The 21,588-nt window shown below is 39.8% G+C and overlaps 1 protein-coding gene across 1 annotated transcript in view; it reads right to left on the bottom strand.

Moving 5' to 3' along the window:
* LOC121958794 (melanopsin-A) overlaps positions 1 to 21,588 on the bottom strand; it is a 62,318-nt gene that overhangs the window by 9,729 nt on the left and 31,001 nt on the right. The window contains exons 3-7 of the mRNA XM_042507919.2: positions 15,732 to 16,237; positions 9,243 to 9,379; positions 8,937 to 9,070; positions 5,431 to 5,634; positions 116 to 287 (exon numbers count right to left, since the gene is read on the bottom strand). Of these exons, the coding sequence (XP_042363853.2) occupies positions 116 to 287; positions 5,431 to 5,634; positions 8,937 to 9,070; positions 9,243 to 9,379; positions 15,732 to 15,854 (770 nt within the window). The 5' untranslated portion in view covers positions 15,855 to 16,237. The remainder of the gene's footprint in view (positions 1 to 115; positions 288 to 5,430; positions 5,635 to 8,936; positions 9,071 to 9,242; positions 9,380 to 15,731; positions 16,238 to 21,588) is intronic.

The following is a 21,588-nucleotide window of genomic DNA, read 5'->3' as shown; positions in this document are numbered from 1 at the left end:
ACCAACAGACACACATAACAGCCATGTCTTTATCAGTAAATGTGGGAGTATGTGTTTTTTAACCTTGACAAGATAGAAGCATAATTAAATGTAAACAGTGTGTGGATGTACCAACCGTGTTGTGTGTCGGATGGCTCTGAAGATGCAGCAATAGCTGAAGATGATGATGAAGAGAGGGATGAAGAAGACAAAGGTGAACAGCAGCATAGTGTAGGAGCGGACAGACGGGGTAAACGTCATGTAGTCCCAGGAACAAGACGTCATCAGACCTTCTGGGACATAAGCACCTTTAGGAGAACACACACACACACACACACACACACACACACACACACACACACACACACACACACACACACACACACACACACTTTAGACTGATTCCCATATCATGAAGTCAGACGAATCTTTCTGTCAGTTTCTGTTGTATAACTTCCTGATTTTTCTTTATCTGGAAGACCTTGAAATATTTCTTACTGTACTGCATTTGACAGTCCAGTGGTCAAGCTTCATCACGTTGGTAGATTGCACTACATTTTAACTTTAATAGGCTCCATAGTTTTCATCACCTTGTGATTTATTTGATATGAATCTCAAGACTAAATTTTACTGACAGCTCTAATGAGGTCCAACCAACTGACACAAAATTCAAATTGCTTAAGGGGATAGCTCATAAATTTCAGAAAGATCCTTACTGGCCTCTCGCCAAGAGTTAGATGATCAATACTAATCTCTAATCTGTCTGTTAATATGAAGCTACAGCCACCAAACGGTTATTTTAGCTCAGCATAAAGACCGGAAATGGAAACACAGTCCACAGTCACTCTGTCCAAAAGGACAACAAAAGGCACCAGTCAAGGTGCAGGTACAGTTTACATCCATGTCTGTGAAAACATGCGTGCGTCACACACATCCTCCCCCAGCAGCTCAGAAGATCTATACAACCAGCAGTTTGGAAGTGGACACCCAAGATTAGTGTCAACAATTCAGTATCTGACCAAATGTCTTCTGTTCCCGGCTTATTATGTAGAGTAATAACAAGAAGTGTTTTTGCAGAACATTATGATGTCATGGCTGACCTTTTTACCTGTCGAATATAAAATGCCATAATTTCATCATTTTATCCTATTAGACATTTGTGTGAAATTTTAGTGCATAAATTCTTGAGTTATGGCCAAAAGCAAGTTTTATGAGGTCAAGTGACCGTGACCTTTGATCTTCGACCACCAGATTTTAATCTTGAAAATTGGTTCATTCTTGAGTCCAGTCGAACGTTTGTGCCAACTTTGAAAAAAAATTCCTCAATGTGTTCTTGAGACATTGCATTCACAACAATTGAGACGGATCAGATCACAGTAGCCTTGACCTTTGACCACCGAAATCAAATAATTTCATCCTTGAGTCCAAGTGAACATTTGTGCTAAATTTAAAGAAATTTTCTTATGGCATTCTTGAGATATTGCGTTTACAAGGGGGCTGGACAGACATCTGTACGGACAACCTGAAAACATAATGCCTCCAGCCTCGGCTGTTACCGGCACAGAAGCATACCAATCAAAGGTGCTCTAAACAATATTAAACATTAACATAACAGCAAACATCTACATACTACGTAAAGATATTAGTTGAATTATGATGTCCTGAGCAGAGAATTGAGTTACGCTTCCTCTGTGTGTGTTACAATAACATTTTCTTTGTTCTTTGTTGTGGTAAGTGGTCCAGCTGCATGTACATATTAGTGCATATCTTAATCCCATGGGAAGCTCATCGCCACCACTTTGCACTGCGCTCAGATGCCAGTTAGCGCTGATAATGCAAGATATTGATAGCAATATCTTTTACATTATGTCCACGACATAAAATACACTAGTAAATACCCCAATCATGAACTTTGAAGCATTTATGGGTGTTAAAAAAAGCTGTTGCTAAAAAGCGGCTAAATCGGACTACAGAGCATCATCATGCAGAACCATGCCTAAAAGAGTTTACAGCCTCATAAAAATGGTGTTCATTTCTAAAGACTATCTTGCTGAACAAAAGGTGTAAATATCATAAATGTTTGTTTGCCACAGAACTTATTTTCTGCAATAATCCAAAATCAAAAGGAACAATGCCAAAAGCTTTTTGACGAGGGAAGCAGAGAGAAGCTAACTTCCATGTCAGCCTATAAAACATCATCCCTGGGGCACTCTGAACCAAAGTGTTGGACCATTAAACCAACCAACCATCATTACAATCCCAGAGCCATGCTGGTAGCATTCCTAATAAGCACCAATAGCTTAATCTTTGACTAAAACTGTGATACACAAATATCTGCAGTGTCCTCGTATATATAACACCACATGTCAAGCTCAGGCTGTAAAATATATGAGTATGGGACCCCAGTGGCCCATGTGCAAAATCCATCATAGAGAGCAGTTGGAGCTCTCTTTAGTCGTTTCTGCCGTGAAAACTTACACTTGTAGTGTTTCGTATTCACCCCACAGGCTTCTTCTATATGGGACTGCATCCTTCATTGCAAACAAAGTCCACAAGGAAAATAAGCACATACATAAAGACACACTATTGTGCTTTCCCTTACACATAAGAGACAAAAACACTCATAAGAATTTCTAAATGTCATATATCAGCAGACTTTCCTTCCTTTTTCTCCAGACATGGAAGGAAGTCATAAGTCACTTTTATTACATGTTGTGTTAAGTTGTTGTGACAGTTAGGGCTCCAAACCCTAAGAGAATTTTTTGTGGAAAACAGCCCCTGCAACGGAGACGATGGATGGTGACAGAACCATTACAAGGGCTACCAGTCGACGTATCAAAAAGACATGTCGTTTCTGTTCGAATAAAAAAAGTAAAATGTCTGACCTTCTAAACTTGTGGCGCAATCTGTCAATCCAGTGGACGTGGAAGCTCTTCCATGTAAGACAAATGGAAAATGGCTGTGCACAGGAATGCATGGAGACTGAGCCTATTATTTTAGCAGCAATGAATACATTCACATAGAATCTGGTTGTATTAATTACTCTATACTGTTACCATCGTCTTATAATAAAATATACAGTGGAAACCACTCACAGTGATCATGTCTGTTCGGCTCAAATTGGTAACTGTAAGCAAGTTATTATTATAGAGGGTGTCTTCAGGTTTCAGATACGTAAATTCAATACTTTTTGAGACTGTTTCAAGATCATTTTTAACCTAATTTAAGAATGATATTTGGATGAATCATCTTACTCTTATTCAAGCATTGCAGGTGAGCATTAAGGTGGATCATACCCTTAAAGTTATTGATTTGTAAGACCATTTCAGGACTAGTTTTAACCAAAATTACAAGTAATTTTTGGACAAATCATTTTGCTCTTATTCAAGCATTGCAGGTGAGCATAAAGGTAAATAGTAAAATTGTGGTAGTGTGCAGAGGTGGGTTTATGTGGTGAAATATATTTACTTAAGTGAGTTCGGTTAATCTACATTTTGCACACCAGAGAGTACATTAGACCTGGGCAGAATCAATCCACTTGATGGTGCATCAACAATGGGTTCTTTCCCTGTGCATATCTTTTTTCTCTAGGCACAGATCATTTGCAGCTATAAGCTTCAAGAAGACTATGTTTTTCATTGAGAGAAAATAACTTCCTTTTTCCTGTCATGATTTCAATATGCACCCAGCACCAGGCTTAAATAGCCAGCTGGAAGCAGACGCATTACCATGATGAAAAGTATCTTGGGCATACAGAAAAAATAATTTAGTGACCAAAGATTTACTTTTTTTTTCTTGCATTGTTAAGTATGAGAAGAGCCAAAATAAGCACTGTAAGTAGACTACTTGATGTGCAGACTATTCGAAAAGCATGTAATTTGTATAGGAATTATTTTATCCCAAGCTCTTGATCAATTATAAGTGGCGATCACTCTAACCACGATCAGTATAAGCAGTTTCTGCTAGGGCTGTACCTGACTCAGAATTATTCCAGTTAAATTGGATTTGGCTGTTCAATATTAATATTTAATGATTTGATTTGTTTTGAACAATCTTCGCTGGACATTCAGATTAACAGCAGCATGTAATAAAGTGAACAAGGTAACTGTGCTAATGACAAGTCATAAATGTGCAACATTTTCTGCAGACATTAGTTATCAAACAAAAGCCAGACTGTATCGTCTCTCCTCCTCTGTGCCGCTGCCTGCATGTCCTCAGCTCTCTGTACCAAAGAGTAAGGAGAAGTCAAGAGCACTCACTCCACAGCAAAATCGGGGGACCAAAATTTCCCCAGAAGTAAACTGCACAGCATGCTAACAAGCAAAACAACAAAACAAAAAACTATGCTTGACAATCTCAGTGGACTGAGTGTCTCAGACTGATGACTCAAATCTCCAGCTTTCAAGGGGCAGCCCTAGTTTTTTCCGTATTACATTTTATTTTATGCACTGAAGTCTACTGACATTATACAGGCCATTTATGGAAAGCAGGTTTGGTTTTTCAACATCAGTTTTAAACTGGCTTGATTCATACTTCCATACAAAGTAAGATTTTACTGATGCTATTGGGGATTTAACATTGTCAGACTCTCCCTGTGGAGTTCCTGCAGACTCCATACTTGGTCGTTGATTGTTCTCTGTCTACATACTACCACTTAGATGCATTAAATGCAAACACAACACTGAAGCTGAAGATGAACTTTTACGCAGCTGACTCAGTTTAACTTTCCCTTGACTGTCCCAATGTTCAACAACAACTTGGCTGCCTTGAAATTACAGCTCCAAATACCTACTGTGTTTTGTTGTTCCCATAGCCCTCTCATAATATATGTCCTGCTTTAGAAACACCTTGAAGTGCAACGGTCTGAGTTTTGGGGAGGAAGAGCTGCTTCCTGTTATTTTGTTTCAGCAGTTCAGCACATAGTGTCCCAACAGGGGTTTTGAAGGTAAAATGATTGTTTGTTTAGTCGAGGGAATTTAATTACCACCTCTCTGACCACAGATAAAATGAAACGGGACAACCTGTGACTGTGACAGTTCAGAGAAAGTTCAGTGTGACGGTGGAAGAAGTAGAACAAAGTTTCACTAGATGCTGTCTTATTAACACCGCTATACATACATCTTTTTTGGGATAAAAAAAACAAGGAAAAAATAGAAGCCAGTACGACAGTAAGTCCATGACCTCATCATTATTATTAGGCTGTTGTAATGTCAGTTACAGGTAAACATGAGTTGATCTGCCCTCTGACAACTACATTTATATGACATGTTGACAAAAGGCAAAGTCAGATTCATTTCACAAAGTAGTACAAATCTCAGCAAGAATCTGACATGCCGACACAAATAAAAACAATGAGAGAGAAGTGCTCGGAGCCAAAAAAAAAATCCTCTGAGAAATCACGCTGATCAACAATGACTCGACATCCAGGCCTATCAGTGCAGTTATACTCACTCCAGCCAAAGAAGGGGGGCAGGCTCCAGCCGACGGAGTAGATCCAGGCAGCAGCCAAGATGCTCAGGGCTTTCCTGCGAGACATCACCCCAAGGGAGGCGAGAGGCCTGGTAATCACCACATACCGGTCCACCGCAATCACCATCAGTGTCATCATACTGCAGATACCAAACAGTGCTCCACAGAAGGCATACAACTCGCAACCTGGAGGAAGGAGAAGAGAAAAGGTACATAGAGAGAAATGACAAACATGTTAGCCATTGACAGTCGCTATCAGGATAAATGGATGGCAAGAGCTGAAAATACTGTAGCTCAGGGGTACTGAGCTTGCTCTGCCCCAGGGCCACTTTTGCAAAATGACAGGAGGCCAAGTGTCAGTCGCACCAGCCCCACACATGTTACAAGGACTTTAGGGCATTTATAGGATTTTTGTATATTTCTAGGATTTCAGAACATCTCCTGGATTTTAGGACAAACCTAGGATTTTTGGACATTTCTAGATTTCAGGACATTTCTAGGATGTCAGAACATTTCTAAGACTTTGGGACATCTCTGGGATTTTAGGACATTACCAGGATTTTAGGAAATTTCTTGAATTTCAGGACATTAGGGGCTTAGCCAGGACCTCTATCAGGGCGTGCTGGTGAACCTCTTTTTTGATAAACAAGCTATATTTTAATGCTATTTTATGCTCTCTGGCACCTTATGTATACTAAAGGTGCAAAAACAGTTCCCAGTGTGAATCAATGTATTTTTATTGTGAATTAGAAAATGGTTTGGGGGCCACCCAGCACTCTACTAGGGGCCAGATTTGGCAGGCCATCAGTTAGAGTATCACTGCTGTAGCTGATTGTGTTACTAAAAAGGTTTGGAAAAATATGAATAATTACTGTGCTGTTTGTCAAGTATTCATCTAATTTCCATATCTGATTTTTGTTTTCTCTGTTAATATCACACAAGCAAACAATCTTTGAATACATAACACCTGTTACACACATGGCTTCACTGTTCCTTTCAGGTTGATGGTAATGACAGGTAGTTAAATTCAACACAGTGTTGACAACAACAACACGTCTCTTTCTGTTCCATCATGTAATGTGCTGTTCTCTACAGTCTGTCATTATGCTAAATATATTCAGAATGTTTCCAGAAATCTGATTCACACATTCACGCACACTTGCAGATATATGAGCAAGCCTCTATACACAAACACACACGTGCACAGATAGACAGATACAGACACAGACACACACATACAGAGGGACACGCTGATAAAATACAAATACTCAATCATGACTTTATCAGCTGCTGTCCCTTCAGGCCCTGAGTGTGTGATTACCACCGACCTGTCACACATCATATAATCTCAGCGCCAAGTCATCACATCTGAGCACAAGACAAAATCTGAAGTGTGTCACTGTGTGAAGAAACCCAAACAAATACTGTTCAGACAGAAGACAGATCGCAGCGCCTGTATGGCTGTCATCCCAACCGTATGTGTGTATGTGTGTGTGTGTGTGTGTGTGCGTGTGTGTGTTTGACAGCTCTTGTTAAGTAACTGAAGCTAATGAAGTCCAGATTACTTCCAAAGGAACGTTCTCCAGAGAGGAACAATATTTTTAAGTACTGGGGCGTTTTGTTAACAGCAAAGTTGGCTCTGTGGCGGTCAAGTCAATATAATAAGTATATATATGAAATATATTTGAGTTTTTAAAAAGTTAAACTATTGAAAAAGAAAACAGGTTTTGTGCTTGCTGAGGTGGAAACGTTGTCATTAAAAACAAAATGAGACAAAGTGCAATGAAATCAGACCTAGTGCATAAATCATACAGTAGGTGACTTAAATGTCCCTGAAGAGAGGAAAACATCAGATCTGTGTGGAGTGATGTGTAGACGGCAATGTTCTTCAGATCAATACATGAAACGAACATAAATGCAATATTTACATAATGTCTACCACGTTTTGGTGTTTGAGATCTGATAGTTGCTTTTTTTTATACAATGTCATCTTGTTGTTCTATCTTCTTCTGTACTGTTTTAATTTCACCCAACCCTTATTAAAAAGTTTTTTTCAGATTTTCCATCAATCCATCCAATGGTATTGACACTTAAAGGGACGGTTCACCCCAAAGTCAATCATAATACATATTACATAACTTTAAAAACTCAGCAGCGATGACTCTTGCCAGAACTCATAACTCTGTTACTCAAGACAATCCACAGACCTTTCTCTGAGCAGTTTCATAGAGGAACTATTTTCCTTTCTGCCAAACTACACTCGCCAACCAAATCACTCACAGACGCCATAAATTTTTACATCTCACACTGCCACAAGCAAGAGCCTCTCGTGTTTAGCGGATGCAGTTAAGTAGAGAGAAAGTAGTTCCTGCTCACAACAAGGTCTGTGGATTATCTTGAGTAAGCAGATCATGATTTCTGGAAAGACACTGCTGTTGAGTTTTAAAAAAAAAAAAAAAAACACAAGCCGAGTGCCATTAAGTTCAATTATATTATAGAAAAGTAGACATCTCTCTAACTGATATCTCCAACACTCGGTGACTCACACCACAACAGTCTACATGGATCAATAACACTAAAGGTGAGAGGAAAAATATATTTTTGATTTTGGGGTGAACTGTCCCTTTCAAACACAAACGTAAGTGAACATTTTAAATGCTAGTTTTTTAAAACACCATCTTAAAGAGTGCAAGTGTGAATGCTGATAAAACAGGACAGATAAACACAAATAAAAGGTGAGCTACAGTTGGCTTTTGCTCTGTAAATTCCATCTACCCAATTCAACTTTGACCTGTTATTATCCACATCTCTCTATGTGTTTTTTTGAAAAAGATAGGCAGAAAGAAAAGGTTTTGTAGGTGTTTGAATGGGAGTCCGCTTGCATATCCACCGTTGAGTGCTGAGCTCGAGATCTGAAAGTGATGGGCTGTCTTCATCAAGGTCAGGACAACTCCTGAAGGAAAACACAGCGCTCCGACTATCAGGGTTTGATCAGTGGAGTGTTGAGCCTCTTTTACCTCCTCTTTATCTCTGTTCCCACCAGGTTGCATACTGATGTACCGTGTACAGTGTGGCAGAACCCCCTCCGAATGTGCTCGTGTAAAACAAAACATGCTGCTTGCTCTTTGTTAGCGATGGAATTTGGATGCTAGACGCAGCTTCTTCCACTATGGCACAAAAGGGTGATAGAGGATAGCAGGGTTTTGTGTGTGTGTGTGTGTGTGTGTGTGTGTGTGTGTGTGTGTGTGTGTGCACGCAGAATGTTAATTGAACTGTAGGTCACACTCTAAAGGGTAGGGAACCAATACAGGTCCCTGTGGAATTTAGAGTGCGTGTCTGTAAATGTTAACGATGTGCGTGTGTGCATGCACCTATAACATGGTGTAGATAACATCATTAGTCTGTGTTTAATTGTTGTTTTACTGGGTTCTCTGTGAAGCATTTGTAAAATTAAGTGTAAAATATCATGTGACAAATGCATTTGTTACCCTTCTTTCCAAAGATCCATCGCTTGTGCATGCTGGTGATGAAGAAGATGGGTGTCTGAGTGAGACACATGAGGAAGTCTGTGACTGCCAAGTTAATGATGAAAATGTTGGATGGTGTCCGCAAGCTCCGGCTCCTGAACACAGACACACACACACAGCTGTTGAAATATTATCGTTAACAATAGACAATGAATAAATCAGGCATCTCTTTACCACGTGTTACTATCACAGATACAAACTGTACAAAAATGTGGTGCTGAACTAATGTTTTGAGAACTTATTCAAAACAACAGCGCAAAAAAATACCTGCAGAACGCATACATGACCAGGAAGTTTCCCAGCATGCCCGTGATACCCACAATGAGGATGACAACACCAATGGTATAGTGGGCATGGTCTGGGACATCCACCGTTGGAAATGGGTGGCTTGGAACCAGGGAACCCTAAAAACAGGAAAACAGGGAGGAAAGGGTTAGTTCATGGTGTTAGAATCATGAATTGATGATAAGATAGCAAAGTAATTACTAAAACAACCCTGATTTCACTGCAGGTCTCAGGATCATCGCTGTGAAGGAAATTTGATAGTCAGCCCATAATTAAATTAAATTAAATGGGACCTATCATGCTAATTTTCAGGTTAATTCTTGTATTTAAGATTTCTGCAAGACCATGTTTATGTGCATTCATGGTCAAATCCACTTTACTTTAAGCTTCTAAACACAACTGGAAATTTTCCACCAGGAATACGATCCATTATCTGGGAAAAATGAACAACATCACCAACCAAAATTACATGTGTCCCTGACGGTAGCATGAAGCTACACGTACATTAGTAGTGTAACATTGCTTGCATCCAGGAAATGAATGTTGCTGAGTACAGTGACACTTTCTACAGTGAAAGTCACCAATAAAAGTTTCTGAACAAAGCCAGACATGTTGCAGCAAAAATATGCTCCGAAATTTGGAAGAAATTAATAACATAATCATCCAAAATTACGTTTCTCTGGCGGAAACAAGCGCAGCAATGTGCACAAAAAGCCAGTGAAGACAAGGACTGCAACCCAGATAAATCCAGGCTCCTGGAAAGTGAGCCGGACTTTGACCTAGTGGCGAACCTCCAGGTCCATTATGTGATATCATTTGGCCCCAAAAATACTTTTTCCCATAGACTTACATTGGGAAAGCAACGTCTAGAAATCAGTGAATACAGTTTTTTGAGTGTCACAACTACTACTAAATGTTTCAGATTTAATTCATTCCGCCCAATAACATTTGGAAAGTCTAAATGAGTTGCAAAGGTTAAATTATTTGATCCCCATTCAAGCTGTCGGAGCACTAAACTGGCAGTCAGTCACTCCACCACTCGGCTGTGTGGCCAAGCTCAGTGGCCGTAAGTCGCCTGCTCTTTGGGCCCAATGAGGCGGACACGATGCCGATCATCCAGGTAATTTTATATACCACAGTTGAACCATTTTGGCTTCATGTGCCACTAAGCAAAAGGAGCAACACTACAGTGCAGAAATACGTTTGTGTAGTAAAAGTCCAAAAGTATAAGCATCAAAATATTCTTGAAGTACCAAAAGTAAAAGCACTACTTATGCAGAATGATTAGTTTTGAAATAGTGTACATAATACTACTTGAATATAGTTATTGATGCATTGGACTCTATTTTCACATGTTTTTGTGTGATTAATGGATACAAGGATTTTTGAAATTGGTCCAGAGTGCTGCAGCCACAGCAGTGAGCAAGTTTCAGTGTAATTGCTATGGGCAATTGCGCACTGTCAGTTTACACCTACTAAAAATGTATGTTTTGGTGACTGACAGGCTCAGATTGTTATTATCTTGCTGTCATTCATCAACCTCTGTTTGTTTGCTGATCTGTGCTTTGACACGTAACATATTGAATGTTTTTTTCTGTGATTGTGGACGGGGTAAGCTGCAAATGAATGGCCCTCCTTGGGATCAATAAAAGATTTGTCTAAATCTGAATAATACATCAGAATTTTAGAAGATTTTTATCTGAACCTGCAAAGTAACTACTACCCAAAGCAAAATATTTCCCTCTGGTTCTTATTCAGTGCAGTTAAAAATAGTAATGAAGCTAAAACAAACAAACAAACGGTCCATTGTTTCTTAAAACTTCCTAAAAGCTGACTATATCAATATGAGGTTTTCACCTGACAGCAGCATTTTGCCTCTGAACGGCGTCTGCACCTCTGAGCACACAGCTCCACCTGTGAATTCCTTTAAGGCATCGTGACACACTCCCCTGCGTTAACACTTTGGTTTTGTCTCTCGCTGAGTTTCTTTCAAACAGCTGCACACCCACACACACAGACACCCACTCACCAGGACACCTCCACTAAGCTGCATCTTCCTTCTTTCAGCTGAAGCGTGCACACACAGACACACACACACACACACACACACACACACACACCTTCTTTCATTAATCCTGGCTGCTGCATTTAAGCGCATGTGTGTTTGTCCAGCATCTGTCTCAGCAGTCCCACTTTTCTGCAGAGTCACAAGCAGCTGTTATTATAAGTGAAGGCGTTTGACTAGTACAGTGAAAAGTGATGGAGTGGCTTTGTAAGCAAAAGAATGAAAAGGTTGTGTTTTACTAAATGAGTGGACAAGTGCAGGGTGTGAAGGGGATATGCAGATGTGGTGTGTGTGTGTGTGTGTGTGGAATGTAAACACACAGAGATCCAGTCTGACGCTGTCATCTGTGATGTGGTAGATCACACTCAAGGTCTCACCTCCCTCACTGCTTCATTTCTTTCCGTTTCTTTCCTTTCACATCCCTGCCACTCTCACTGCTGGATCTCTTTCTCATATCCACCACCGCTGCCGATTCACGATTAATCCCTCCTTCACATCTGATCCTCTGCTTCCTGAATCTCTCTCAGTCACTTCTGTCCTTCCTCTGGCTTTCTCTCATTTTCCCTCGCTCTAACGGCTCGGGGGCCAGATTAATGCCGATCACTCGGTGAGGAGGAAGGCGAGGCACAGTAAGCAGAGAGGAAGACCCGCCTGTTTGTGTGGGACGTAAAGATGGTAAATAGTGACTGAAAATGTCTCGTTCTATGCCCCGTCTGCATGCACGTACTGAAGTCAAGGTGCCAGCGGTTCTGGGTGTTCCTTTGTCAGTGGAGAGCGAGTAATATAAATGTAAATGGTCCTGTGGCTGTCTAATGCACAGCAATTTAAACAGGAAAAGACAAATAAAGTGAGCACAACAGACGAATATGACTACGGACTGAAGAGAGAGGGAGAGGCAGAGAATGATACATCCACTGCAGGAATGAAATCTCAATTAAAAAAACACAAACATGCGTGTACATTCAAACATAAACAGCTGTGCATGTGTTTGAGCACTGACAAACACATGTGCTGTAATTGACTTATTTGCAAAATATGCCACACACTATTATGTAACAGCCAAGACTAGTTTAATAAATGTGTGTGAAGACTTCCCTATTAATAAAAATTACTTCTAATAATGCTCAATATCAGTGCAATGATTCATTAACAGCAGAGAAATGTCTTTTCATTAGAAAAACATGTTCCTCATCTATTACCTGATCATTCTTCTTATTCAGAATGTATTCAATACCTTTGCACTATTGTTCAACTGTTTCCAATGTCATCCTTATATAATCTTAAACACCACTGTCATGTGCCATATGAGATTTCCATGAAAGTTATCATCCATTATCACAACAAAAATCTAAACTGAGACACTCTTTCAATATAAACTGCACACGCCTCTTTCCAGATAGTGAAACAATTTAATCCCTCTTTCTAACAGCAAAAGTCATAAACATAATTTTGCTCATATTTGAGGATAATTTATTTTCATCAGACCATCTTTAATCCTTTGAAACCTAGCACAACAACACTTTATTGAGTTGCTTTTATACAACTTTCACAAGTATTTAACCTCTGAATCCTAAGCAAATTGGTGCAATCATAATTATATTTGAAATTTTGTTACAAAACTACTATCCTTCACTTGACATTTACTGTCTCTCAGTGGAGGCATCTAATAATGACATATTGTTTTACACAGTTCAGGTGTTTAAAATAATGTTGCCAAGACAGTTTAACAAAATGAGTTATTACATATTTTTACATGAAAAAAAGAGTTCTGTCTCATGTAATGTGCATATGCTGACAAATATGAATATTAGAGAGATACTGCATATATTAAAGCCCATCCCTCAAATACACAGTGAAAAAAAAATCCTGCTCTTACAAGACGATGGAAGTGGATGCATTTTAACAAACTGCTCATGAGGACATGAGCTAATCTTTGGTTTGCAGCTGGCAAATTAATTAACAGCAGGATTGGTTAGAGGGAGTAGTCAAAAAACAATCAACTCACAAAAAGGAGTTTTTATTTAATTAGTTTCAGCTTATTTGTTTGCACAACTAAAATGCTGTGGTCTTGCAAACTGATCTGTTTAAGTATTTGATTGATTTAACATTCATCATGTTTTCATAAACCCTAATTTAAAAAAAGGGTTAATCAAAAACTACCTATACCTTCAGCAGCCCAGAAACCTTACAGTATTGATAAATACTGCTCTAACAGCACAGCTGATTATCTGCCCTCTGAATCTGCCGCACCTCACAAGCAAGTCGTTAATCAGCCAATAAGTTGGAAGATAAGTGGTTATCTGCAACTTCAGAGAGAGACTAATTTGTTTGCCAGCTAACGCACTTTAATCAACTGTAGAGGACATGATCACAAAAGTCCACAAACACACTGTCGCCTTTTAATGGCACACATATGCACAAGTGCACACATAGGCAATCTTAGATTGGACCCATATTTTTTTAATCATCCAGAGATTGTAGATTCAATGGATGATCAAGGGAGAAAAATCCACAAACAGTGGGAAAAGGAAAACCGGGGCTCCAGAGAGAAATACAGAACGTTTCTGAAGAGCTCTTAAATGAAAACCACACTTAACGCGGAGTCGATGATCCCATCTGCCTCAGTGGAAGCTGCCCTCGGGCACAGCTTCAGTATCAGCTTTCCCAGCACTCCCACCATGAAGGCCAGACCACAAGAGCTACAGAGACCGAAGCCTCCAGGTCTGAACTTCAAAGCCCAAACTGAACCGTTCACACTTGTTGAACTGGCGGTGCACTCATGTGCTTCTCAGTATGTCTTTCAAACAGCTGTTTCTCTCTCAAATAAGAGTCAATGATGTCTGGGCTCCTGGGGAAAAAGTGAAAGCACTCGACTTTCATTTCATGCTTTATGTTTTACACACAGTGCGGAGGTGCCTGCACCGCTGGTTTGGTTTACACATCTGTGTATGAGGATCTCCCTGAAGGCTAAAATAATCCCACTCTCGGACACAGAGGGAGACAGAGAGAGGGAAGGAGTCTTGTTCATCCTCGACTTTAAAATGAAAAACATACTCAACACACGCCTCTTTCCAGGAGTAAAAATTAAAGTGATGTCTGAGTTGGCTCGATTACACACCTTTGAATTAGGGAAATATTTTAAATTAGACCCCAAGTAGCATCCAGGTCAGTTGTTCTTATGTAAAAACAATGTCCTCTTTTGCAGTGTTGGGAATGTAACTTTTTAAATGTAATAGGTTACGGATTACTAGTTACCCTGTTACAAATGTAGTTATTTAACTTTTTAATTACTTCAACAAAGTAATGTAAAGTACTGCATTTGATTACATTTCTAACCAATTGTTTTAACAGAAGAATAAATTAGGATGAAAAGACCCCAAAATATAATTGCATAAAGGTTGCACTCAAATTCGTCTCAACAGCTTTTTTGACCCGCATTGTCCAAAAATATGCCGAACACAGACATTCCTGCAAAAACATGTAAAGCAACAGAATTAATGTTTTATTCAACACATACCCTTTTTTGTCACATGTAACCCCTTTTACTTACCAATATATTGATTAGTAACTGTAATTTGTTTAAAAAAATTCTCAGTAACTAATTACAATTGCATTTATTTTATAATTATGGTAATTACGTTTCACTAGTAACTCCCTGACACTTCTCTTTTGACACAATACAGATCTGAAGTGGAGTTAAGCTGTTGTCTACATAGATATATTAAAGGTTTTATATTGGGATTTTTGGGGCACACATTGGGATTAAATTGGTTCACATGAGCCCAATTTAGTGCAAAAAAGTCACTTTTGAGCACACACGAGTCCTCTAAAATATCACAGCAACGCTGACAGCAGTTGACCACAAATTAAAAAAATCAGGGGCAACAGTGTTAGAAAATTCATGAATGGCATCGAGGTGCGCGCGGATGTTGGCACAATAATGTGTTGCGCACTGACTTCAGAGGTTACAAATACTGTACACACACAGCAGCTTTTTGCAACCATTTCTTATACTGGTACACGCTGGTGAAACACCAGCGATTATGAGATTTGACTCCTGCCTTCATTCAGCTCCGGCGGTGAATGAACGGAGCGCAGATGCGCATGAGAGGATGGCGTGATTCATTCATTCACAGCGACTTAACACCTCGCTCATTCACACCTCCCTCGCGCAGCGTTGTTCAAATTTTATGAATGATCTGGAAAATAAATGAAAACTCCCCAAAATATAACCCTGACAGGTTCTTTGCCTGTTTTCCCAGATGTGAGTCGGTATGTAGCTGCTCTGGATTGGATCTCCTCGCGGTTACGCATCGCTGCGGCGCACAGAAGCTCTCCGGTCACACCGGTGGGTTTCCCTTCTAACAGCCAAAAACAAACAAAAAAAGGAAAGGTAGGATACTCACAGCTGTAGAGACTGGGGACAGCTCCATGAGCCGGTGTGGGCTGATAGTGCTGATGTTCCAGGGTGCCCGGGCGGTCGGGTCCGGTGTGGGGACCCCCGGTCCAATCAGTAGCCTAGAATCCATTCCTGGTCCACGGTGGTTAATGACAAGTGTGTGAGAGAAGTGGGCCGGCGAGGTGTGGGATCTCTATGAGGTGGTCTAGGAGTCCAAGTGGCCGGTCATCATCGCCGCCCTGCTCTCATATCCCACTCTGACAGGGCTACTGGTAGTACAGCTGCTGTGGAGGGGTGGGAAAGAAGTGCTCTCTGTCTCTCGTCCAATCCCTGCTCCGGGGATGCCTCTGAGTGTGTCAGTAGGTCTGTGCGTGTGTGCACAGATATATATGGACATTTGTCTGCTTGTTTATTTAACTTCCAGGAATCCATGAATCGTTTTTTTCTTCTCATATCAGTTTTCCCCTTTGCATGACTTCTTCTCTCGTTTGCAGTTTTCCTTGGCTCTCTCCTCTGCAAACAGACAAGTAAAGGATCAAAATAAATCGCACTATCATGCAAAGAAGAATCTAGCAGTTTTTCTCCCACACGAACCCACATGGCTCCTGTTATCCAGACTTTTTTTGTGTCTTCATATGCATCAGCAGTGACATTTTCAGGTTCAGTTTGCAGAAGTCTTGCTTTCATCTTCTGTACAGTCGTGCACCCAAGGAGGGGCCTGGGGGACCATGCCCCCGCTGAAAAGAATGCCTCCCAGTGAAAACAACTGGAGGCCCGTGATACTATCTTTAAAAGGCTGTGGTGCAATCATTTTTTAAAGCTTGTGCAAAGGCAGTGATGTCACTGAAACTAGACTTCATTGGTACCAGCCATGTTGGCATAGCTTGTTGGGTAAGGGGCAAAATAACACTTCAAACCTCTGCAAAATTCTGGCAAGAGAAGAATAGCACGGCTAACTCGCTAGCTGGCACGGTCTTAAGGCCCAGACACATCAAACTGACATCAGAGAACTAGCAGCGACAGCAGAGTGGTGAAGGGATGACGTATGTTTATAGGCCAACCTGGAAGTTAGCATCGCACTGGTTCCCTCGTCAAATACCAAATGGGATTTTTGAATGGGATTTTCAATTATAGCCAAAAATAAGCTCTGTGATGATCTTCACAGACAAACAGCACTTTTGTGTGTATTGAAGCGTAAATGAAATTGTTGTAAGCAAAAAGCTATTGTTATAAACGAGCAACATTTTGATCGCGCGACTTAAACGTCACCACCCCGAATTGTTCAACTTCTGATTTAGCGCACACAATCGAAAAATATTATAAACAGATAAATCTACAAGTTTGAGCGTGACTGTTTCTGTAAAGCTGTAAAGGCAGGCAAGTGGGTTGAATGAGTTTCTGTAGGTGTGATGACATCTAACGTCCACGGAAAACACTGTTGTCCGATTTAGCCACTTGTTTTCAACCGCCTTTTTTACTTCACTGACGGTCCAACATTGACCAACTGCTGAACATCGCCTTGGTATGTCAATGCCTTTGGGCCCACATATTCTTAGAGGGTAATATTCTTACCTAACACATGTACGGAGAGATTTAAATATGTCCCACTTCAACACATTATCCAGGTCAAAAGCTGGATAACGGAGAGCAGTGCTGATGATAAAGCTGCTTGCCGTGTGTGTTTGAGAAATCCAAAGAGAGAAACAAAGAGAAGGTGGAAGGTGGACTATTGCAAAATGTTTGTGAATCAATAATAACTTACTCAGAGTGCTGCTTTGTCGCTTTATGACCTACCTGCAGCAACCTGCAATATTTTCTGACAAGTTTAACTGAAACAACAGGATCAGAGTGTTGTGGATTGATCCATGCATCACTGGTAACCTGTGAAACTAGACAACCTAATGCACCCTTTGGTAGCAACCATGTTGGCATAGTTTAACAAAAAGGGGAGCTAAATAATGCTCCAAAGTTAGGCTTAATCTTCACAAGGGAGCAACTGGCGTGGCCATTTTTAAAAGGGGCCCTTGAACTCTCACCTCAATATATCTGAATGAAAACTGGTTCTGTGGGTATGAGTCTCCCCTAAACTTGAGATGGCTTGCCCCTTGTAAATATTTCGTTACCTACAATGTTCTAATTTAAATTAAAGCAGTATATTTGTCTTTTTAAGGATAAGGAAATACTGCAAGCCTATTGGAAGAAATATGAATCACCTTAGGTGTAGATACATGACAGATTAAAACAGGATTGTCTTGGAACTCAAAATGTTAACTGTACTGGTATTAGTCTGTGCTTATCAATACTAAGTAATATTAACCGTAAAGTAAAAAAAAAACAAAAAACTAGTTTTCTGCCCGAACTCCCCGTTTTCAGCTAGCCTCTACATAGTTTTCAGCTAGCCTCTACACTATAGTTTTCAGCTAGCCTCTACACTTCAACAGCAGAATAGAATCCCTGAAATTCAGTTACAGCTTTTGGTTTTGGTGTGCTACCACAACATTTTTAGTGGACCCATCTAGCCACCCCGATGATAAATTTCTGCGGCCGCCACTGCTTCTGCATTTACGTAATAAAAGATAAAGTCTATATTTATTGTATTGCAGCGACATGACTCAGACAACTGGACTGTGTTTCATTAGGTGGGAGGAGAGGCTTTGGATTTTTAGTGCATCTGTGGCAAAAGGTCGAGGTTGCAGACTTGCCGCAAAGACTACAGACGGATAGGAGAAATGAATAGATAATGGAAGGATTAAAAGGTATTTGCTTTTTGGGTTGATCTGGTCAGATATTCAGAGTGAGTGTGTGTGTGTGTGTGTGATGTTTTAATCCTAAAGAGAAGGAAAGAAGGCTGGAGTGAGAGAGTAAGAATAATGACTGAATTTAGGGAGGTATTAACGAAAAGATGAAGACTTTAAGAAAATTCCGCTATTTTAACCTGAGACTTATTCTCATAATCCTGTCTATTCTGGCGATTGGTCATGGTAACTTTGCTATTGTTGGTTAATTATTACTGCAGCTTAATCTTTGCAGATGGCACAATGTGGCATACGATATCGGTTATGTTTACTTACATTCAGACACAGATTTATTATTGACAAAAATCAATATCAGTTTAAGTGTATGCTATAATTGGAATATTTTCACAGCCTAACCTTGCAGCCAGGCAGCATTTTCCAATGGGTAAGTGAAGCTGTTTAATGCTTACTTCATAGCCGCCAGACTCAACTGACAAAAACAGTAATTTTACTTCACTGAACACAGGAGTTGCTGGTCTACTGCTACATTGATTTTTTAGTTTGTTTTACTGTGCAACTCTGATGTTGTAAAAAGTTAGTTCTGGTTTACAAAAGTCACAAAATAACACAAACGAACTAATCGAGGCAGCAGTAGACAAGCAGCTACCATGTTTTGAAAGGTGAAAATTACTGTTTTTATCAATGAAGTCTGGTGTCTTTAGTTTAGTTCCCCATCCCCATAATAGTAGTGAGAGTGAACTAAAAGAGTTAAGTATGAGGCCGAGAAACCAAAACATTGAGCTGAAAGATGCTACAAGTGTGAACATGTGATCCAGTGTTTATATAAAATAAAATATTGATTTGATTTATTTATTCCGAAAATGTAAAGAAATAGAGAAAATAAGCAGACAGACAAAAAGTAATATTTAGAGACAATGAAAAACATAAAACAAAAGAAATGGTCAAACACGAGTTGGATCACACATTCGAAAAGGAGTGAGAGGAAGTACAAACTTGTATAATCCCACCCCCTCTCTACAAGTCACTGAATTTTAATTAACAGCTTCCTTATTAATTTGAACCAATACTCTAATTAAACATACACCCAGTGCCGGATGGGTCATACAAATGACCAGTAATATAAATACAATATTAATTAATTCATTAATTCATTCATATATGCATATACCCTAAAACCAAAAATCAAATATCAACAATTTCCAGAAAAAAAAGAGGAAGAAAAAGGAGAAAAAGAATAAATATTAAGTCACCAAATAAACAAACAGTAACGTAAGTATGTTTTATCTGGTTTATGCTTGGACATTTAGCTTCACATTAATATATATATCCTTTATTTAACCAGGTAAAAGACACATTGAGAGTTAAAATTTAAGACTGTTCCTGTTGATTATGGCAGCTTTAATCTACAGGCATGAATTCTAAATTTAAAATAAAATCTCTGCACAACTGAGCTATAAGTGACTGCATACTTGTGTTTATTTAGGAGAGATTCATAAAGATCAGAGATGCACCTCTATGTGTGTAACTGCACTAATTTCTCTGTCTCGTGATCCCATGATGTTACACACAGATAGCTGAGCTCCTACAGAGAGAGAGAAACCTGTACAAGCAGCACATTTGGTTGCTACTTTAATTTGGTGAAAAAATAAAGCACGCCTTTCACCTCTATACAAGCTGACATTTAACCGAGAGCACTCCGGACGGAAAGGACAGCAGAGAAATGAAAGATTGTGAATATGTTGCGATGTTGAGGAATTTAAGTATAACCGTCTTCCAGTTTCTGTTTGTTCTACGGGGAAATGCAAGGTCTTGTGATGCCTTGCTTTTATGATATAACAACATCCGTGTTTCCCTAACCTCCTTTCGTTCTCCTTACTGTTTGCCTTTGGGCTTGCGTTTGGTTTTTGCACTCTAAGGCACACTAACCCCTGCCCCCTTAACCCAATTTATCATTTATATAATGCCCTGTTCCTTCGCTTTCTGTTTACAACAATAATATGTTGCTAATGCTCCCTAATGCTGTTTAATGCTTCATAATACAGCACAACTGCCCTAAACTTGGTCAAGTTAACCTGCCTCTTGAATGGTAAATGTTGAAATTTTGGGAACCAGCAAACCAAATTTAACTTGGTGGGAATTAGTTTTTTTTCGGCCTGTAGAAAGATTTAATTGGTAACACGAAAGTTGATTGATAGAAGATAGTTTCTACAGCCTTTTCCAGGCTTAACCCCTGCGCTCTGGAGGTCACCACGCTCTCTGCAGATTTGCCTCTCTAACAGCACAAAATCAATTACAATTTCTACACCACCAAATCCCCCCCACCCCCACCCCAACCCCCACCCCGCCTCCCACCCCAACATGTTTTAACATTTAACTTCTATCCTCTTCCCTTCTCACTGAACTCTCTAACAAACAAACACATCCTTCCTGCATGGGTGTTGTGTATTTTGATTTTATGTGTACAGCGTGTCTCCATGTGTGCGTATTAGCCCTCTGGCAGCTGCAAAACCCACAACCTAGTCCCATGACGGGGAGTTCGGGCAGATATTAAGAGGATCAGAATCTGGGTCTGGACTTACACAACAGTAGCATTATGCAAACTAAGCAACTAACACAAAAGGCCAAAACAATACCAGTCTGTGAGGCATGCCCCCCCTCATCCTTCCTTCCTCCATGTTTCTTATTCCTGCTCAGGTTAAATAAGGTCACGAAATGATCCTTAGCTTCCAATCCAATGAACCAGTTTCACATCAGGTGCGTTGATGTGCCCAGGATATTGCAGACATGTTTGTTTGTTGTTGTTTAGAAATATTGTGTCAACCAAAACAACTGCACGAGTCTATTACGCAACATTCAGAGAAAGTAAATTGTAACAGAGCACATAAACATATACAGCACAAATATTTAAACAAACACAGGAATATCAAAAAACCAAAGCATTACCATCGCCCTGCAGCAACGACTCAGTCGAGTTATTTTATTTAACCTTTTAAAATCCGGATCGACATCACTTTTCTTGTGGTGCATTCAATGCATTTCACACTTTTTAACCTTCGAACAGAGCAAAATGGTTTGCTTTCTTTTGAAAAAAAAAATAGGAAAAAGTCC

This window comes from Plectropomus leopardus, chromosome 19, assembly GCF_026936395.1.
Source record: "Plectropomus leopardus strain MGB_pleo_1.0 chromosome 19, ASM2693639v1, whole genome shotgun sequence".
In the NCBI taxonomy this organism is placed as follows: Eukaryota; Metazoa; Chordata; class Actinopteri; order Perciformes; family Serranidae; genus Plectropomus; species Plectropomus leopardus.
The sequence above is the reverse complement of the archived record's forward strand: the minus strand, read 5'-3'. Positions and strand labels throughout refer to the sequence as shown.